This window comes from Passer domesticus, chromosome 27, assembly GCF_036417665.1.
Source record: "Passer domesticus isolate bPasDom1 chromosome 27, bPasDom1.hap1, whole genome shotgun sequence".
Taxonomy (NCBI): domain Eukaryota; kingdom Metazoa; phylum Chordata; class Aves; order Passeriformes; family Passeridae; genus Passer; species Passer domesticus.
Genome location: NC_087500.1, coordinates 4,071,306 through 4,091,927, shown reverse-complemented (window position 1 = coordinate 4,091,927; position 20,622 = coordinate 4,071,306). Strand labels below are relative to the sequence as shown.

General features: G+C 61.0%; 1 protein-coding gene across 1 annotated transcript; it reads right to left on the bottom strand.

Annotated features, from left to right (window-relative positions):
- Nucleotides 1-2,450: 2,450 nt before the first annotated feature.
- Nucleotides 2,451-20,271, bottom strand: MED24 (mediator complex subunit 24). The gene is made up of 25 exons (XM_064399789.1): nucleotides 19,854-20,271; nucleotides 17,547-17,629; nucleotides 16,912-16,950; nucleotides 15,558-15,631; nucleotides 14,282-14,505; nucleotides 13,677-13,788; nucleotides 13,043-13,193; nucleotides 12,732-12,845; nucleotides 11,933-11,980; nucleotides 11,707-11,789; nucleotides 11,301-11,387; nucleotides 10,890-11,001; nucleotides 10,094-10,236; nucleotides 9,397-9,434; nucleotides 8,704-8,786; nucleotides 7,318-7,496; nucleotides 7,123-7,222; nucleotides 6,631-6,806; nucleotides 5,738-6,002; nucleotides 5,388-5,569; nucleotides 5,062-5,155; nucleotides 4,620-4,719; nucleotides 3,120-3,197; nucleotides 2,855-3,003; nucleotides 2,451-2,761 (listed from the first exon to the last, which is right to left on the bottom strand). The coding sequence occupies exons 1-25, from the start codon at nucleotides 19,981-19,983 to the stop codon at nucleotides 2,645-2,647; spliced, it is 2,961 nt and encodes a 986-aa protein (XP_064255859.1). The 5' UTR covers nucleotides 19,984-20,271; the 3' UTR covers nucleotides 2,451-2,644.
- Nucleotides 20,272-20,622: the final 351 nt, after the last annotated feature.

Below are 20,622 nucleotides of genomic sequence, written 5' to 3'. Positions count from 1 at the left end.
CCATCCTCCTGAGCCTGACGCAGCCCCAGTCCCGTGGTTGTGTGGGAGCTCTGGGCGTGGGGGGTTTTGTACTGTATTTATTGCTGCAGCTGGGTGAGCCCCAAGAAACACCCGCTTTTTTTTTTCTATGTGATAAAAATGGAAATAAACTCTATTTTTGCACTCTCTCTCTCTCTGTTCCGCTGTCTCCTGCCTGCGTGGGAGGGAGGCAGAGTGGCCAGGGTGTGGGGACACAGGGACAGAGACACGGGGGATGAGGGAATGGGATTTTGGGGCACCCTGCAGCTGCTGCTGTCAGCTCAGAAAGACGAAACGCAGCCCCCCCAGAGCCCCCACCCCACTGAGCGGGCTGAGGGTCAGGAGATGCTGTGGGATGGCCACTTCCTCCCACGCCTGGCAGGGCTGCTTGGGCAAGAGCCGATTCCTAGAAAGCTCCGGAAGCCGCCCGCGCTGGCAGCGCCCGCCGAGGGCACGGGCACCATGCCCAGAGCTGGTTTGTGGGCTCATCCTGGGGCTGGTGGCACTGGGGGTCCCCAACCACCCTTCTGCTGCTGCTGTGACACAGGGAATCTACCCAGGGACGTGCCATGGTGGGAGGAGGCTTTCAGCAGATGGATAAAGGGGCAGCCCCAATGTGGCTGAGCAATGCCAGGAGTGCCCTGGGCATCTCCCCTGCCCTGGAAAAGCCCTAAGGGCACCCCCAGCCTCTCCCCAATGGGTGTTTGCCCACCCTGGGCTGTCCCAGCTTCACCAGCCCCATTTCCTGCCACTGGGCCCACGCTCCCGTCTCATGACCACCAGCATCCCTCACCACACTCATCCCAGCCACGCAGGGACAGTGCTGGGGGTGCCAGGGCTCCCAGTTCCTGCCTCCCAGCTGCAGCCCTGGGCAGGGGCTGGCACAGGCTGGAGCCCCACGGTCACAAACTGCCCAGGGATGCCCTCACCCACGGGGAGGGCACTTCCCTCCTTCCTCCCCCCGCCCCACGGGTGCTTACAGAAAATCCTCTTCTCCTGCTCCAGCCCTTTCCTGTAAGGGGAAGCGCCAGTGCCAATGCCAGGCATGGGGCTGCCTCGGCAAATATTGACAGAGCTGGGAAGGCCACGCCAGGTCCTGCTCTTTGCTCTGGGCTAACGGTAAAGGGCCGCCCCTGGGCCAGCAGAGGAGCCCGGGCGGGTCAGTGCCAGCTCAGGGTGGGACTCGCCCAGTGTCAGGCTCGGCGAGCCCAGCCCGGCGTGTGCCACGGCTCATTATCCACCCCACCCACCCTGCAGCTGCTCCTGGCTGGGCTGGATGGGGAGCAGGGGCTGGAGCCCGGGGCCAGCAGGAAGGGGAGGATGCTGTGTGAGTGAGGGCCAAGGACCAGCAACACCCACAGTGCATGGGGGTCTCTCCTTCCAGCAAAGCCTGGGGGCTGCCAGGAGCTGAGCTCATCCTGGGATCAGATGGGGTCAGCCCAGCCCTGAGCCCTGAGTCACTGTCCCACTACCTCTTCCCTGGCCAGCAGCACTCCAGGATCCCCCTGTGCCCCATTTCCCTTCAGAGCCTCCCAAAACAGGGCTCGGAACCCCCCAGTGCCAAGGGGGCAGGGGCACAGCCCAGGAGTGGGCTGGAGTCACGGTGCCCCGAGGGAAGGGCTGCTACCTGCTGGCCCTGCTTTCCCCTTTCTTGTGAGTCAACACCAGTGGAAGGGGCAGAGGGGCAGCCGCCCTGGCACTGCCACTCCCTCGGGCACAGGAGTTCATGACAGCTCTTGGATTCACTGCTGGAGCAGCTGGCAGGGTGTGGGGACAGTCCCAGGGGAGCCTGTCCCAGCACGAGGCTGGCGTGGTGCTGGCCAGGCCACAGTTACTCACCCACTGCCCGTGCCCACTGAGGACTGAGCTCACAGGGAGGAATTCCAACGAGAACTCACACTCCTGGGAAGGAATTCCAACGAGAACTCACACTCCTGGGAAGGAATTCCTACAAGAACTCACTCATGGGAAGGAATTCCAACCAGAACTCACTCATAGGAAGGAATTCCAATGAGAACTCACCCTCATGGGAAGGAATTCCAATAAGAACTCACATTCACGGGAAGGAATTCCAACTAGAACTCACTCCTGGGAAGGAATTCCAATAAAAACTCACACTCATGGGAAGGAATTCCAACTAGAACTCACTCATGGGAAGGAATTCCAACTAGAACTCACGCTCACGTGGCAGAATTCCCGACAAGACCCCGCTTGTGGCTGACAGCACAGCAGGGAAGCATCCCTGCCCCACCCAGGGCAGTGCCTGCCCCCAGTGAGGGCACCACAGCCCACCACCCACTCTCAGGTCCAGGACAGGGTGAGGGAGATTTCCCCTCCTCTCCAGCACAGGGCTTGGCCACTGGCTCCCCATCACCCCCAGGATCGAGGGGTTTTGGGGACTCCCAGGAGCTCAAATGAGATGAGGCAAAAGCTGGTTGTACAAAAGGATTGATTTATAGAATACAAAAAATTAGGGGGTGTCTCAGTCTCCAAAGTGCCATGAGGCAGAGCAAGGAGGTGGCTCCGTGTGCTGAGGGGGCAGCCCTCCAGCAGCTGCAGTGACAGGGGCCATCCCAGCCCCCCAGAGCAGCAGGGACATCCCTGGGCTCCTCAGGGACCCCCCTGGTCACAGAGCAGCGATGGCCTTGGCGGCGACACGGCGACCCAGGGGCAGGCTGAGGTCAGTGATGGCCAGGACAATTTTGGGACTGGACATGGTGGACACCTTCACCAGCTCAGAAACCTGCCCAGGGACGGAGGAGAAGCACAGGTGAGTGTCACCAGGAGCCTGGGATGCCCCCAAGCAGGGACAGGGGTGTGACACTGCTGGACCCACCATGGTGAAGGGCATGAACTGCAGGATGCTCCCACGGCTGCCCTGCTCCAGGCACTCCACACACTCCTCCATGAACCACTGGACAAACTGGGTGTGGGTGCCAGCTGTCTTGGCCCCCAGGATGGAAGAGATGAGCAGGAAGAGGTTTGCTGTGGGGACAGGGAGAGAACAACAGTCAGGTCACTTCTGGGAGGCTGCAGCTGGCCTGAGCTTCCCACTGGTGTCCCAGTGGTTGGCTGTGACCCCACAGCCATCCCCACCTTACCCAGCACCCGGTTCAGAGGGTCCCTCATGCTGACAGTGTGGAGCTGGGAGGCAGAGAGTGAGCTGCTCATGGAGCGATCTGTGGGCAGGAGCAGGGTCAGAACAGCCTCAGGGCCCCCCTGGCTGAGCCAATGTGCCCACGCTGGCCAGCTCTGGCCACTCGAGGTCACCCAGCTCTGGGAGGGGCTTTGTGGAGCAGAAGAGGTTTAGGCCCCCTGTACCAAACAGTCTGTGCCAGTGGGGCACCCCAGAAACAGCACAGAGGGTCTCTGCCCCATCCCTGTCCCCTCTGCCAGCCCACACGGAGCCCAGGCAGGTTTCCCACGCTGCTTTTGGGGTGTGACACTTGGTGTCACCACCAGGAGCAGGGAACAGCAGCGACACACATGTTACACATCCTGCCTGCCAGATGTTCCACAGCTGCTGCACAGCAGCCCTCCCACCCCACTGTCAGGGTGCAAGCAGCTATCAGAGCTGAAGCACGGCCAAATCTAGCAGCAAATCCTGGGACAGAGCAGGAGGATTGAGCTGACCCCAGTTGTGAAGCACTGCTGGGCACTCCTGTGGGAAGAACTGGGTCAGGTCTGCTCCAATGGGATGGGAATCCCTTTGGGAAGGGTTCTGTGCACACCCCACAGCCCCTGCCCAAATCTGCAGGATCCACCTTGTGCTGCTCTGAGGATGCTCACCAGAAAAAGAAAGCCCTCCCACACTTTTCTCATGGAATCACATGAGTTACATGGTGGCTGCAGGAAGCAGCATTTCCACATCACTGCAGCAAATAGCCCAAAAAAGTCCTGAATGTCACTGGGAAGAGGTGGGACTGCCTCAGGAGGTAAAAGAAGATAAGTGAAATAAAGGGAAAAGCCCATATTTCAACAGTAATGAAACCAACTGAAACTGAAGGTCAATGGATGTGTCGAAAACTAATATATAGAGTAATTTGGGATAAAGGGAGAAACAATGACCTGAGAATGTCCTGACTCACTGCCCAGGAGCGTGGACAATGTATGTGGGAACTGTGACAGCACCCAGGGCAGGACATGGACCCCCCCAGCAAATCCCCCACTGGAGCTGTTGCAACCCGTGACACTGCAGGGACATGATGTGACATGATGTGAGCAGGGCCCTCATCTGCTCTGCCTCAGCCTTGTTAACAGCCCTGGAATGCCAGGATCTGGCCCCAGACACCAGGAATGTCACTCCAGCTGTAGTCCCATGAAGGATGGCTGGAGGGACACAAAGCCCCCCATAGCCCCTAGGGTGTGGGGCACTGGCATGAAAGGAAAGGGTGATGTCACCCTTTTAAGTTGTACTGATCAGAAAAGAAACTGACTTTTCCCAAATGCAAAAACTCCAAGATAACTCAAAAACCACTTGAGAGCTCTAAACCCTCACCCGGCCAGTTTGGGAAGGGAAGGGGTTTTCTGCAAATACACATTTCACACCCAAAAGGGGCAGGGAGCCAAGGGAGCCATCCCCCCTCCCCTCCTGCACTTACTGGGGCTGGAGAGGATGTTGGAATCCTCCTCGTTGGAGCTCAGCAGCCGCATGAGCTTGGAGGGCTGTGTGTCATCCAGTGGGAAGAGGCTGATGTAATCCTGGGGGGAGAGGGGGGTCAGCCCCACCAGCCCCTCACCCTGAGCAGGGCTGGTCACCCACCCCGGGCTCTGCACAGCCCCACAGCCCAGGATCTGATCTCTGGTCACCCAGAGCACCCCAGCCCAGGCTGGGTACATGCTGAGCAGCTCATCACAGCCCTTTGACCAGAAAAGAGAAGGGAAAATCCTGAATTTTAAGGTGGGAAAGCCTCAGAGATTCCAGAAAAGCTGGGCAGGGAGTCTGGCTTTACCCACCCACTCCCACCACCCTCACCTTCCCCAGCCACTGCTGCTGTTGGGCACAGAGAGCCCCCAGGCAGCCCCTGCTCCACCCAGACACACCTCGATGTCCTCCCGGTGCCTCTTCTTCTGCCTGGCCGAGGCCTGGACCTTGCTGTGGGAGGAGTAGGAGCTCAGGGCACACCAAACAGAGAGCCTGGAGACAGAGCAGGGACAGAGCCAGGTGCTGCCAGCCCACCTGACAGCAGGGTGTGGGACACAGCAGCTTCCTCCTCCTCCGGGGACAGCAGGGAATGTGGATCAGAGTGGGAACTGCTGGCACTGCCAAAGCCAGAGTGGGATTTGGGTAGCTGGGATCCTCATCCCAGCACAGATCACCTCCCCAAACACGCCTCGAGGAGGGAATCTCCATTGCTCTGGGGTCTTACTTGGCCAGGGCCTTCCCAGGAGGGTCCATGAGGGTGTGCCACTTGGAGGAGTCTGTCAGCAGGTTGGGCAGGATGTGGCCCAGCAGTGTCAGCGTCAGCTGGTGCATGTCCAGGCAGAAGATGGCATAGAGCAGCTCCACAGCCCTCAGCGTGTGCTCCTTCCGTGTCTCCTTCAGCAGCTCCTGCAGGGTGGAGGGGAGAGGTGGTCCTGCCCCACTCCCCTCCAGGGCCAGAACTGTCCCAGCACCCAGCCCAGGCACAGCCAGGACACTGGGAACACAAACTAAACCCACCATTCCTGTCCTCAGCACCCTGCCCAGCACTAGGGGTCCCTCCTGCCCCCCTCATACCTTGACCAGGTTGTTGCAGAACCAGTAGACCCCCCCCATGTGCAGCAGGGTGTCGAAGATGTGGATGGAGCGGCTGTCGACCCAGCCCTTCTCCAGCACCTTGGTGAACACGCTGGTCAGCACCTCCTTGATGGGCTTCTTGGGGGGCAGAAGATTCCAGTAGGGAATGGTGTCCATGCCAGTGGAGGGGAACTTGATCTGCGTGGCCGTTTGCTGCAGGATGTCCGCACACATGTGCTCCAGGATGGAGCTCATGATCACCACGCTGGGACAGAGATGGCAGCAGTGGGCACAGGGAAGGGACAGCAGGGCACAGAGAGAATGGCACGGCACTGGGAAGGGACAGCAGGGCACAGAGAATGGCACAACACTGGGAAGGGACAGCAGGGCACAGAGACAGAGAATGGCACAGCATTTGGAAAGGATAATGGGGCAGAGAATGGCATGGCACTGGGAAGGGACAGCAGGGCACAGAGACAGAGAATGGCACGGCACTGGGAAGGGACAGCAGGGCACAGAGACAGAGAATGGCACGGCACTGGGAAGGGACAGCAGGGCACAGAGAATGGCACAGCACTGGGGAAGGACAGCAGGGCACGGAGACAGAGAATGGCACAGCATTGGGAAAGGATAGTGGGGCAGAGAATGGCATGGCACTGGGAAGGGACAGTGGGGCAGAGAATGGCATGGCACTGGGAAACAGAAACATGGAAGATGGCATGGCACTGGGAAGAGGAAGAAGGGCAGGAGAAACGGCACTGGAAAGTGGAATCGGGGCAGGAGGCCATGGCCCTGGGAAGCAGAAGCAGGGCAGGAGATGGCACAGAATGAGGAAGTGGGAAAGCAGAAGCAGGGCAGGAGAAGTGGCACTGGGAGCCCGTGGCCCCGCTCACCGCTCGTTGTAGAACTGCAGCGTGCTCTCCCCGTACAGGGGGGTGGCCAGCTGCCGGATCATCTGCAGGGACTTCTCCCTCTCATCCAGGCCCAGCATGCGGACGTGGGCCACCAGCCAGGCCACGGCACACACTGCCATGCTGCACACCTTCCCCTTGATGTTCTCCGTGATTTTCTGGGAGAGGAGACAGCAGAGGATGAGCACAGCCAGGGGGATGTGCAGCCATCACCTCCTAGGGCTGTGGGTCCCCACTGCAGGGTCCCAGCCCTTCTCCCCTCCATGGGTGACACTGTCCCTGCCACCCCCAGGGCAGTTTAGAGCAGGAACAAGGGGCTGGAGCCACATCAGTTTCCCACTTCCAAGCCTCAGCAAGCTCCTAGGCAGCTGCCAGAGCGATCAGGGCAGGGGAACAGGGTACCCCAGAGCTTCTGGACCCTTGGTTCCTCCTCAGGACACAGCACAGCTCCACTCTGCCCCCCAGCAGCCCCACCTGGATCGACTCAGAGGTGAGGACTCCATTCTCCCAGGCATTGAGGATCTCCAGTATGGCAGCTGAGATGCTCAGACACACCTCGTGCCACTTCATCTGCCTGTTGGGGAGAGATGGGGATTCAAACACAGCTGTGGGGCCAGGGGAGCTGGGCTGGGGGCTCCCCCCAGACCCGGCAGGGTGGTGGGCTCTTACACCAGCTTCATCTCGGAGGAGTTGTTGAGGAGGGCAACCAGGGACTCCACCTTGGTGGAATCCGGGCGGAAGCAGGGGTGGTCAGGGTTGAGGATCTTCCCCTCCTCGGGCATGCAGGTCAGCATCCAGGTCTCAAAGAAGGGCACCTCGCCTGGAGGGTTGGAATCTGACAGGATCACCTGGAAAGGAACCAACACGGGGTCTGCATCCCACAGAGAGACCCTGCAGGGGACCCCCACCCTGGGTCTGCCCCCCACCCTGGGTCTGTTCCCACCTTGGGTCTGTCCCCACCCTGGGGTCTGTCCCCACCCTGGGGTGCTCATGGCCGTGGGAACAGCGCCGCCCGGTGGCCTGGAGGGACAGGCAGGCACTGGTCAGGCCCCAGCAGGGCACTGGTCAGGCCCTCCCAGGCACTGGTTTCCCTTCTGTGGGTTGTGGTTTCCCCCAATGCCAGGGTGCTCCTCAGCAGAACACAGCCCAGCTCAGAGGAGAGATGCCAGGCCAGCTGTGAGTGTCACAGTGTCACAGTGTCCAGCTCAAACAAGTCCCTTGTTCCCCCACCCTGCCAAGCCCTGCAGAAGGTCCCTGGGGCTGGGGTCACACAGCCCAGCTGGGAGGGTCCTGTGGGGGCCATGAGCTGGGAGCCCCACACGTCACTTCCTCCCCTCAGCCTGTGTCACCCAGGGGACACTATTTTTGTCCAAAAAAGTTTCACACATCTGTTCAGCAGCAGCTGGGCAGGAAAGCTGCTGGGCTAGGACAGGGGGGGGGATGAGATCTCATTGGACCCTGCCTGGTCCCCCCTCCCTGCTCCCAGGGCCAGCTGGGCAGGACCCTGCTCTCCCCCTCTGTGCATTCCCAGTGTTTCGCTATCGTTTCGCCTCCCAGCACACACAGATGTCGAAACCTGGAACATTTTCATGAAACCAAAGTGCAGTTTCCTGAGCAGGGCTGGGAGTTCCTCCTTGGACGGGGAGGGCTGGCACTGCCTGGCCATGCAACCCCCCCAGCCAACCAGTGCCAAACTGGAGGGGCAAACTGGGAGCAGTGTGGTGAGCTCCAATGGGAAGCAGCATTCCCACTGATCCCACCACCCACCCAAGCCCTCAGGGAGGTGACAGCCAGTCCTGCTCCATCACCTGGCACCCAGAGAGCCCCAGGGACAGATTTCCAGGTGACAGGCACTGGGTGCTGTGCCCTGGGCTATGAAGTGGCTGCAAGGACAGGAGGGACAGTGGCAGATTGGCCACTAGAGGAGGCTGATAGGCTGCAGCAGCACAGGGGCTGAGCTGGCAGGTTTGAGAGCTCCTCTTAGGATCCAGCCTCATCCTTCCCCTCCCTCACAGGATCCAGTCCCACCCTCTCATCCTCCCTGAGGACCCTTACCTCTGAGCCATAGGTCTGGGCCACATGGCACAGCATGAGGAAGGAGATGTCAAAGAGCAGAGCCCGGACTGGGCCACTCTTGGCTGAAGGAGGAGAAATAAAGACCTTGGGGCTCTCTGGCCTCAGCAGGAGGAGGGAAGCAGAGCCCCACAAACATGGGGGCTGGGGCCATGCTTCCCCACACAGAGTTTCTAACCCCCCAGTGTGAACAAAGGGATGCTCCAAGTGCCTCCCCCCACCTCATCTGCCTCTGCCTGAGCCCCCAGAGCAGCTCTGGCCTCCCTCTGGGCAGCCCCAGCCCAAGCAGGGCCCCCCCTCACCATGGAAGGTCAGAGCACTCTGCAAGTTTCATCACACGGAGTCAGAGTCCTTATCTGGGCTGTGCTGACACATCACCCCTTCCAGGGAGGGAGCCAAGGGGCCCCCAGGCTCAGCAGGGGAGAGGGAGCTCAAGGGAACACCCCAGATTTGGGATGGACACGCACATGAAGGCAGCGTGGCCCCAGGAGCCCAGATCCCTGCTGGCACAGAGCCCCCTCCCTGCCAGCCCCCCAGCCTGGCCTGGCACAGCTCAGCTTGCTCTGGTGCCACAGCCAGTCCCAGTTTAATCCAGGCAGGCCCCAGAACATCCCAGAAGGGACAGCAGGGGGGCACAGCTCCAATCTCCCCACGCACGGACGAACACGCACTCACAGATTTCCCCGGTGATTTGCTTGGTGAATTCATTCAGCCTGGAGGGGCAGAGAGTGGCAGCAAAGCATGAGCAGGCCAACCAGACAATTCCCAGCCCTGACACAAGCAGGGGGCTGCCTGGCATGCAGATCCCACCCCCCCCAAACTCCAGCCCAGCACAGAGGGGCAGGAGATGCAAGGCCCAGCTCTGCAGACACCCTCCAGCACCACAGGGACAAGTCACCTCCTGCCTGTGTCTGCTCCCTGTGGCCACACAGGTCCAGCCAAGCTGCCCACCCCACACCAGAGCTCTCCCCAGAGCCAGCTTTGGGGTGTTTCAGAGCACAGACCCCCAAACAGACCCCCCATACACCCCAAGGCTGGTCCAGCCACCTTGGGGGAGCCCATCACACAGCCCCACGTGTGTGCTGGTGTGTATGCAGAAGGCAGGGACACACTGCCCTGGATTCAGGGCTTGGCCACAGCTTTCAGTGTTCTGAGCCCCCCCCCAAACAAACCTGGCTCCAATTCTCTGTCCTGTTCATGCAGAGGCAAAGATGGGGTGCTGTGGGGTGCACATCCCTGAGATCCCAGCCCTCCCCAGTGCTCCACAGGGCCACAGGCACATCCAGCCCTGTCTAGGGGGCACTTTAGGGGGCTGCCTGTCCCCCCCAGCCCCCTGGTCACCAGTGACAGTGCCACCCAGCTGGACACTCACTTGACAAACTTCCGAGCGAAGGATTTCAGCTTCCCAGTGGCTGCTGCTGCTGCCAGCAGCAAGTCCAGGCTCTTCCCAGACAGCATGTGACCCAGGACCCCCAGAAGGCCCTCAGGGGACTTGGAGTGATCCGCATCCATGGTCTACAAGCAAAAAAGTAAGAGGAAATGGAAGTCATGGGGGATGTGTGCTACAGAGCAGCAGCAAACTCCAGTTTTTGGGGTACAGAGTTGATCAGCTGCAAGAGCTGTCCCTGAGACCTTGAGGAGCAGGGACCTGCTGGATTTGGGAGAGGTGGCATGGGGACCTCTGAGCCCCTGCCACCAGCAGGAAAACATCCCCTGTCACTCAGTAGCAGCAAAACAACCAGAGTGACACAGGAACATGGGGAGTCCCCAGGGAACAGGGGAGATGCACACAGAGAGCAGCTGAGCAGGACGGGCAGAGCTGGCTGGGCTCAGGCTGCTAGCACTGATGACATGCCACCTGACAGCTCCTCCAGCTTCCTGGGAAGGAGGAGGGCAGCTCCTCATCTCCACAATGGAGCAGCAAGGCTCGAGTGATTCCTCCACTTCTCCACCCCAGGGCAGGGAGAAATCTGGCACCTCCCAACCACCCTGGCTGCCTGGTTAGACTGATGCTGCTGGCAAAGGGCTCCAGGCCTGAGCCCAGCCAGCCCAGCATGGCTGCAGGAGGACACTGACCTTCAGGATGTTGGTGACAGTGGGCTCAGCCCTCAGGATGAGCCCTCAGCATGAGCCCAGCCAGCCCAGCATGGCTGCAGGAGGACACTGACCTTCAGGATGTTGGTGACAGTGGGCTCAGCCCTCAGGATGAGCCCAGGGTTTGGCTGGATGTTGGCGTTCTCAGCCGATTTCAGGGATGGAGAGTTTTCCTTGTCTGCAGCCCTGGGGGACCCCAAAGAAGGGTCAGTGTGTAGGAATCCATCACCCTGCTTCCCTCCCTCCACCCAGTGGCACCCTCAAGGGACAGCCACTGCCTCAGGCCACCACCAGCTGCCTCTCTGAGGGGACAAACTCTGCCTGTACCCAACCTGTCCCAAAAGCAGCATCCCATCCCCCAGGCCACCATGTATGTCCCAGCTGCAGTCCCCCAGTGTCAGCACAGCTGCTCCCCCCTGCTCCCCCCAAAACCAGGTGCTCCAGCCCCACTGGTGGGGGTTTCCCAGACTCTGGGGTGGCTGTACCGTTTGTCGATGAGGTTGTTCATGTTGGCCTCGGAGAGCAGCCCCTGCTTGCTGCACTCCTGCAGGAGCAGGCTCATGCAGTTACAGCTGGAAGAGAGAGGAGAGCTGTAGCCCCAAGGACAGCATTCCTGTCACCCCAGACAGTGCCACAGGGCAGGGGGACTCGTGAGCTGCCCTCCTGGCCCTGTCCCACCCCTCTGAGGGTGCTGCAGGGTCCAGAGCAGCTCTGGGTGTCACACACATGACTCACTGCCTCACTCATGTGGCAGCAGCAGCTCCTCAGGAAGAAGAAATGGGATCAGAAACTAAGCCAGCCCTGCCAGGAGCTGCCCCAGCACCCCACACTGGGGACAGGGTGGTTGTGGCACGTGGCTACGTGGCAGCTGTGGCCATGGTGAGCACTCACTTGCAGCGCTGGTCGGCTTTGTCGAGCAGAGGGGTCAGCTTCAGCAGGAACTCGAAGGCACTGTTCACATCCTCAGTGAAATCCTGGCAAACACAAAGCCAGGCACTCAGCTCACCACGCTACTGGCACAGGCCACCTCCCCTGTCCCCACCTGCTCCATCAGGGAAGGTTTTTGGGACAGGGAACATTTCCCCGTGCAGGCCAGGCACAGCACCATCAGTCTCACCTTGTCCCCTTGGGGGTATTTCTTGAGTTTAACCAGCACTTGGGGCATCTGAAAGACACAGGGGACAAAGTGGCATGAGGGCAGACCCCATTGCACAGCTGGGACCTCCCAGCAGCACCAGCCCACACCAGCACAGCTGCACACAGCTGCTCTCCCAGCCCCAGGAAAGCAGCACTTCTGGAGCAGTGTGTGCACCCAGGGGACTTTGTGCCCCTGCTCCCCTCTGCAGTGTCCTTCCACCATCACCTGCAGCCACATTTCCCCCATAACATCTCAGGAAAACTCACTCTGCCACACAAAATGAGGCTGGGCTGAAAGGAGGCCCCTGACAGCAAAGTTGATGCTCAGAGGGTGACAGGAGGGCTGGAGTGGGCTCAGGTGGGATGGACCCCAAGGGGTACATTGTAGGGACTGGGGGGCATACTGCGGGGTGTGAGACACCCTAAGGGGCACATTTTGGGGTGTGGGGGTAACCCAAGGGGAATTCTGGGTGGGTGAGGGGCACACTGTGGGGTGGGGGACACCTCAAGGGGCACACTGTGGGGTGTGGGCACCCCAAGGGGCACATTGTGGAGTGGGGGACACCTCAAGGGGCACACTGTGGGGTGTGGGCACCCCAAGGGGCACATTGTGGAGTGGGGGACACCTCAAGGGGCACACTGTGGGGTGTGGGCACCCCAAGGGGCACACTGCAAGAAAGAAGGATTGATTGCTCCGGCAGAGCTCAGGGCTCAGAAGGAGCCAGGCCTGCAGGGAAAGGGCAGAAGGGCAGGGACTCAGTGCTGGGGCTGGGCCCTACCTTCAGGAAGGTGAAGGCTGTCCACTTGAGCTCCTCTGTGCCCTCAGGACACTCGATGAGGCCCACAAAACAAGCCTTCCAGATCTCCAGCACGAAGAGAGGGGAGGGGATGCGCTGTGGGGCACACACACAAACCCTCCCAGTGCTGGGCTGGCAGCAAAGCACATCCCCCAACACAGCCAAACCCCTGCTGAGGTGTTGATGGGCTCCTGCTGCTCCCCTGGAGCAGGACCAGCACAGGGAAGGCACATGGCCTGGCCCCACAGCCTCAGGCTGCCTGAGCAGAGCAGAGCACACTGTCACTTCTGTACCTGCATCCTCTTCACCATCATCAGCTGCTCCACCAGTGGCTGGGTCTCTCCTGTGAGGTTCATGGTGCCCTCCAGCAGCACCACGGCGTGCACGGTGGGGAAGCCTGTCTTGTTCAGCTGCTCCGAGTGGACTGAGAGCATGGTGGGGATGCTGGGTGGAAGAGGACAGCCCAGGGTCACTGGAGCCCTGCAGGGACAGATTCCTGCTCCTCCTGTCCCACTCCCATTTCCTGGCCAAACCCCTGACCTTTGCTGCCCCGGGGCAGGACACTGAACACCTGTGCCTGGGAGCTCCAAGGCACAGCCAAGCCCTCAGGCACTGGGAGCAATTCCAGGGGGATCCAGAGCAGGGACAGCAGCCCTGGTGTGGCTAGAACAGCTGAGGGATAGTAAAAGGTCTCAAGGTCACCAGAAGAGCAACCCCTGGGTAAGACTCTTCTGCAACAAGTCACTAATAGTTCTGTCCTCTCTCCTTTGGCCAGCCCCTGCTGGAGCAGGGATCAGAGCTGGGAAGGGACAGGGAAGCAGGGAGGCAGGAGCCTCTCAGTCCTTAGAGCAGGGAGTTTGGGGGACTCAGAGTGAGGCTCAGACCCATTTTTCCCCCTGAGCCCGTGGGGCAGCAGCACACAGCCACCTTTTGATGAGGGACACGCAGTTGTCAGCCTGGCTCCGCAGCGGGGAGCTGCCAAGGTTGTTCAGGTTCTCTCCCAGCTTGACGAGGGACTGCTCCACGGTGCTCCAGGAGGCTGGGGAGGGAAGGCAGGGATTCAGTGAGGGGACAGTGGCACCTGGGGAAACCAGGCAGGCCAGCTCCAAGGCCTACAGCAACCCACACAGGCTGAAGAGGCTGGGAGTCCTCACTGGTGATGCAAACCCAACCCAGGGGTCTGTGTAGTCCCAGCAGGCCCCACCCCAAGCCCAGCCTGGCACAGCCTCCAGGCCAGACACAGACACAGAAGAAGGCGTGGGGCTGTGCCAGGCTGTCAGAGCACAGCACTCCCCATGCACCCAGGAACAGCTCCCGCAGCCTTCACATTAATTCTGCTCCTCTTCCAAAGGCAGCACGCAGGGGAGGGGGCAGAGAGTGGCACAGAGCCAGGGAGGAGACGGTTACAGCAACAGGGCTGGAAGATGGATAGGCTTGGAGCCGCAGGGACAATGCGGCAGGAGCCGGGCAGGGGGAAGGGAGAGGTGGCAATGACATCTCTCCAGGGCCAGCACGCAGGGGCAGGGACATACATGTCTCCTCCAGCTTGGCAATGTGGATCAGGGCACGGTTCTTGGTGCTGCTGAGCACCTTCTCCAGCCTCTCCAGGCACATCTTCAGCTGGTTCTCCGCCGCCGCCTGCTCCAGCGGCTCCTTCACCTTCTCGGCGTAGAAGGTGGCGCAGCGCAGCAGCCAGGTGAGGGCACTCAGCAGTGCCCTGCACAGGCTGATGCACTCCTCGGCCTTGCCGTGGCAGCTGGCACAGGAGACAAGTGGGAATGTGGTCACTGTGTGTGTGGAAACTGAGGCACGGACACTGGGTAGGCTGGGGAAGGCAAATGCGGGTCCTGTGTTCCCAGCCCACTCCTCTGCTGCTCATCCCACCAGCATTCCCGTTGTGCCAGGGGGAAGGAGACACCCCCACCCCCTCCCCACGCAGCCTCCTTGCTGGCCTCTCCACTACAGGGAAACTTTCCAAGCTTTTAATCAAATTATCTTGCTAAGGGAGGCTCAGCATTGATCAGTGCACTGTGAGAGGTGAACGCTTTCCCCTCCTGATGCACAAATCATGGGGGCCAGAAGTTTTGATCAAATTAAGCAGAGGATCAGAGCAGGCAGGAGTGGATTAAGGGTCGGCTCTGCAGTTGGCCAGCGACAGCTCCTTGTCAACATCTGCCACTGATGCATATTCATTGCTCCTGCTTCATTTCATCTCACTGAAGAGCCTTCCTCATCCTCCTTCTCCTCCCACTGTCCCTGCCACATGCTCCTGCCTCCCAGAAGAGGCTGTCAGGGGTTAACAGGAAGATTTCTGAGCTTTCTAAAAAAGTTTTTGTGGCCTGAATTGTCTGGACTCCCCTGGGTCCTGCAACACCAGCGGAAGAGCATAAAGGAAAAAAACAAGGCAGTGCCTGGGGCAGCACAGGCAGGACCAGACTGGGACACACAGCTGGGGCCTGGGAAGGTGCAGAGGGAAAGGAAATAGAGACCCTTGGACCACGGGTCTCACACCCACCCCATCCAGCTGAACTGGGAAGGAAAACCACGGTGAGGTTTATCCCAGAATAGGGGGGAGGTTCTGGCAGCTTCCCACAAAGCTGGTGGGGTTTGGATTCCCTTTGCTGTCCCTGTGCTGGCACTCATGAGGCAGCGACTTGGTAATGGACACAGAGCTGGAGAGGGAACCTCCCTTCCTCTGCCAGGGTGAGTATTCTGGGATCAGACAGGACCCCCAGGCTCTGCTGGCTTCTGGTTCTGCCCATGGCACAGCCAGGGCAGAGATGGCAGTGCCGGAACACCACACAGTACCTGAGGCGGTCACAGAACATGTCCATGATCTCCAAGAGCGACTGGACACACAAATCCCGGGAGAAGTCATCGAACTAGAGCAGGGAAACACAGAGAGGCTTCAGACGGGGACTGCTCCGGCAGCTCTACACAAGCTCAAGCCCTCCCTCCAGGGCCGGGCCAGGCTCTGCGGCCACAGGACACTCCCCCTGGCAGCTGCCCAGAAGCCACTTGAATGAGAAGTAGGTCAGGGCTGTCTGTCGGCCAGGTCGTGCCCTCCCGGGGTGGCGAGAGGCGGTGGGACCGCGGCAGCAGGGCCGGGGCTGGGTTTTCTCCGCAGCCTCAGGCCGGGGCTGCAGCGGCGGGGGTGGCTGGACGCCAAGCCCCCTGCCCACCCCCGGCTCGGTGGGGCTGGCAGCGCCAGCAGCCCGGCCGGCCGCGGGGCTGGGGGCGGGGGGCAGCAGAAGCGCGGCCCCCCCGCCTCCTCCCGGAGCAGATGGGGAGCCCCGCCGGGCCGGAGCTTGCCCGCAGCTCCGCGCTGGGCCCACGCTGCGCTGAAGGAGGAAGGCTCGGCTGTCAAGGTCAGCGCTGTGCCCGCCCCTCCGAAAACAGGCAACGAGCCCGAGCCCTTCGGAGCAGAGCTGGGCTGGGCTGTGCTCTACCCTCCCCCCAGATCGGCGCTGGGACCACTGGAGGGGTCCCCACCTCGCCAGGGCTTCACAGCACAACTCCAAGCTCAGCCTGCAGTCCCCCAAAATTTTCAACGCTGACTGCCAGCGAAGTTCTCCTCCCATCCCCATAACAACAACAAGGTGGGGGAAAAGAAATTATTCTCCCTGAAATCATCCCTCCTTTGGTCACCCTGAGTAGGGGGCCTGACAAGGAGGAGCATGGGGGGGTCAGTCATAGCCTGTGAGGGGCTCCCCAACACCAAGCAGAGGCAGCCATGGAGGGTGCTCAGCGTCCCCATGGAAGCAGCACAGGGACACAGAGCACCCGAGCGTGGTGTGTGGCTGCAGCTCCTGCAGGGCCAGCTCCGATCCCCACAGCGCTGCCAGCACCGCCGGCCGCAGCGGGATGTGGTTTCCGGCGCTTGGGATGGGGTTACACACAGGCCGGGAGCCTGCCAGACCCCCCAGGGCACAGGGACAAGGCACTCACACCCCCAAAAACCCGCTGGGACCCAGAGCAGCCCATCCCCAGGGGGACACAGAAAGGCTCGGGCGCTAATCTGCGCCGGCTGCCCGCTGCTGACTCAGCCCAGGACGTCGCTTTCCACTTGACCTATATTTGGCGGGAGCTGCGGGGAGGGAAAGGGATTTGTGGGGTTGTGGGTGAAGAGTGAAACCTCGGAGAGCACCTGTCAGAGCCGTACCTTGCTGATGGCCATCAGCACCGTGGAATAGGACACCATCTAGGAGAGAGAAAGCCAAAACAAGCGCGGTGCTCACGGGGGCTGAGCGCCGGCGCCGCGCTCGTTGCCGAGGAACGGCAAGGTCAGGGCACGGCCCCGCTGCTGTCACCGCAGACGGGGCCGGGGCCGGGGCGCTGACCCGGCACAAATCCAAACAGACATTTTTAGGTGATGGCTGATGCGTTTCACACAAACTTTGGGCGATATTAAATGCCAGGATGCGAAAGCGTGGAGCTCACGGCGAGTGCAGAGCCTCTCGGGGGGCAGAATTCCCACCCTGGGCGATGGCAGAGGCTATTTATGGAAACATCCCTGCCCAGGGCACGTGCTGAGCCCTCCACTGCCTGCCCCGGCCCCAGAGAGGCTCATGTGGGGGTTTGGGGTGTCTCCCCAGCCCAGGAGAGGCTCACATGGGGGGTTTGGGGTGTCTGCCCAGACTAGGAGAAGCTCACACGGGGGATTTGGGGTGTCTGCCCAGCCTAGGAGAGGCTCATGTGGGGGATTTGGGGTGCTTGCCCACCACCAACAGCCCAGTTGCTTTGCCCAACCTCACAGAGGCTGCAAGGTGACCCCCAGCAGCAGCAGCAGGTCCTTACCTGGGAGCTGATGGCGTATTTCAGGTAGGACAAGATGAGTGGGTTTGGGGATGGCCCAATCATGGCCTGCTCCAGGAGAGCCTCTGCAAGGGAAGAGGGTCCCAGGTCAGCACACGGGGACACACAGACACACTCTGTTCTCCCCTCATCCCACAGGGAAGCTGGCAAAGCCCAACTGTACCAACCACAGAGACTCCAAATCAGTTTTCTCCTAAATTCACTGAATCCCACAAATTTCTAACCCCTGACAGGCACAAGGCAGTGAATAGTTAGGCAGAGCTTGCAGCCTCCTGCTAACATGGCTCTCCCTGGGTGCTCCAGCCCAAAACTGCTGCTCTCCACATTCCCCTCCCTCCCACTTCTTGCCAGGAGGCTCCTGCAGCCTCCACTGAGTGTCTTTCACCCAGGCACCTGGGGCTGAGCTTGGGGCCACCAGTCCCCTGCACCGGGCGCAGCCCTGCCCGTCTGGCCCTCGGTGGCCCGAGGGGCTCTGCCCGAGGGGCTCTGCCCGTCCCATCTGCTCAGCCAAGCCTTTAATTGCCCATTTGAACCATGGCAGAGTGCAGGAAGCACCTCCCCGAGCAGGCCCCGGGCTGCAGAGCAGGCTGCAAGTAGGTCAGAGCACCCAGATGTAAAAGGGGGAGCAGCAGCCGGGTGGGAAGTTGTCACCCCAAAGCCGAGCAGGAGGAGGCACCGCCGGATCCCGAGCACAGGAGACTCCCTGAAGGCTGAATCCTGGGCCAGGAGCGTCTGGGATGAGGACAGAAGGCTGGTGGCAGCCGTCCCCTCCCCAGCCCATCCCAGAGTGGCACCACGAGCCAGCCACATGCTGCTCCCCGCTGCAGACGTGTCAGCAGCGATGTGCCAGGCCCCGCCGTGATCCTGGCAGCTCCTGCCAGCTCTCCCTCCTTTGTACTTCCAAGCTGAAAGGCACGAGCTTGGGAAAGGACAGCTCTGGGGGATGTGGTGAGGAAGGGAGCTGCTGCTCCAGCCATCAGGACCGCGGGAATGGGCTCTCCCTGTGTGCACACAATGCTCAGAGTCAGGGCCAGCATCCTGGCTGTGCAGCTCCCAAAAGCAAAAGGGGAGAGGGCTCCTTCTCCTCCTGGCAGAGGAGCTGCCCCAAAGAAGCCACTGAGCTAAACGTGAGCCAGGAGAAACCCATTCCTGCAGAAATAATAGGGAATTATCCCCCCTGCATCTGTTTTTGGGGGCACACGATGAGCCCAAGCCAAGCACCCCGCAGGCCTCGCTGCCAGAGGAGCAGGAGCCGGTGCCACCAGGGTGGGGACAGACACCTGGGAGCCACGGGGACCAGCTGGGCAGCAGCAGGACTGGCCCTCGAGCCAAGCACCCCCACCCCCAGCAAATCCACCCAGAGCAAATCCACCTCCCCACGGCCACAGCTCCACGTGGCCCCTCCAGCCACGGCTCGGAGGTGACAAAGCCAGCAGGGACAGCTCAGCAGCGGGGACAGGGCGTGACAAACAACAGACACTGACAGAAAATCCAATGGGAGGATGGAGAGAAGGGGAAAACAGAGATCCCCACACTCAGAGGAGCAAGAGCTGCTGCCTGTGTGGGGCTGGTTCCTTTAAACCCCCTGGAGCAGCAGCTCTGTTTGTTTATCCCGGGACTTGCTGCACAGGGAAAATCCCAGCACCAAGTTTCTATAATTAGCAGGAGAGCCTGGCAAATCTTTAAACCAGTCCTAGCCTTTGGCAGGATTTCTGTGAAATGCCCTTGGATTGGGCTGGGAAGCAGCCTTGGGAGCAGCACCTGGCTCCTGTGCAGTGCTGGGATCAGGAAACCAGGGAATCATTAAGGCTGGAAAGACCTCCAAGAGCATCTCAGCACAACCCAAATCCCCCGGAGCCACATCCACATGGTAACTCCACCACAGCCTGTTCCAACGCCTAACCACCCCTTCAATGAAGAAATTTCTCCTCATTTCCAACTTAATTCCCTCCTGGCTCAACTCGAAGCTGCTTCTCTTGTCCCAAAAGCTGTGCTGACCCCTGAACCCACCCATGGGGAAAAAGGAGGGAATGATCCCAAAACGGAGCAGGCAGGGTGGGAAAGGGTCGGGGGAGACAGTTGGGAATGGGCTGGCACGGATGGGAATGGGAATTTTGGCGTGAAAATCAGTGTGGGGAAGGGGGGAATGAGTCCAAAATGCAACAGAGACCCCCACAACACCCCTGTCTACACCCCAAAGTGGGGAACACTGGGGGCAACACCCAAACACACGCGTGGGGACCCCCAAACCAGCCCAGCGTGCCCAGCAAGGAGGGGGAACCCCCCGACCTGCCAAGTTGAGGATGTCCCAGGTGGCTCCGCGGGGGAAGAACCGCTTCATGTTTATGGCCCATTGGTAGTCGCTCCAGCGCTCCTTCCAGGCCTGCAGGATGGCCTGCTTCAGGTTCACCACCTTCATGGTCACCCTGCGGACGGACAGCTCAAGGCGGGGGCGGCGGGGCCCTGACCCGGCCGGGCAGGGCAGAGCAGGCCGGAGACAGCGGGGAAGCGGCCCGGCGGCCTCGGAGAGCCGCAGCTGGGGGCCTGCCCGCTCCCCGGGCCTGGGAGAGCTCGGTGCCGCCCCGGAGCCCCCCGGAGCCGCCGAGGTTCGGTGGCCGCGGGTCTCGCCGGGTCCCGCCGCCCCTCAGCGCGGCCCGGCGCCGCCCTCAGCGCCTGGGCACCGCCATGGCGGCACCTGCCAACAAGCCGCGCGCTGATTGGGCGGCGGGGCGCGGCGGGCGCGGGGGGTGATGGGAGTTGTAGTTCCGGAGTGTAGGGCGGGGGTGAGTGTGCAAAGGGGGGGCGGGAACGGGGGGCGAGTGTGCAAACACCGGGGTGAGAGTGCAGACACCGTGTGGGTGAGCAGGCGGCGGAGAGCGGGCTAGCACGGGGTGGGTGTGTGTCGAAGCGTGGGGCTGAGTGTGGAAATAGGATTTTACACAAACGCCGGGGTGAGTGTGCAAATAGGGGGTGTGTGCAAACACGGGGTGAAAATGGGGGGTTGCAAACACGGGTGTGTGCAAACAGGGGCAGGTGTGCAAATAGCAGGGGTGTGGAA

Excerpts from the sequence above, each read along its gene's own strand:
- MED24 (XM_064399789.1), bottom strand. The coding sequence starts at position 19,983 with ATGAAGGTGGTGAACCTGAAGCAGGCCATCCTGCAGGCCTGGAAGGAG. Across the intron at positions 13,194-13,676 it reads TGCGTGTCCCTCATCAAAAG|CATCCCCACCATGCTCTCAG; the intron begins GTGGCTGTGTGC and ends TCTTCCACCCAG. Across the intron at positions 11,388-11,706 it reads AAAGCCGACCAGCGCTGCAA|CTGTAACTGCATGAGCCTGC; the intron begins GTGAGTGCTCAC and ends TCTCTCTTCCAG.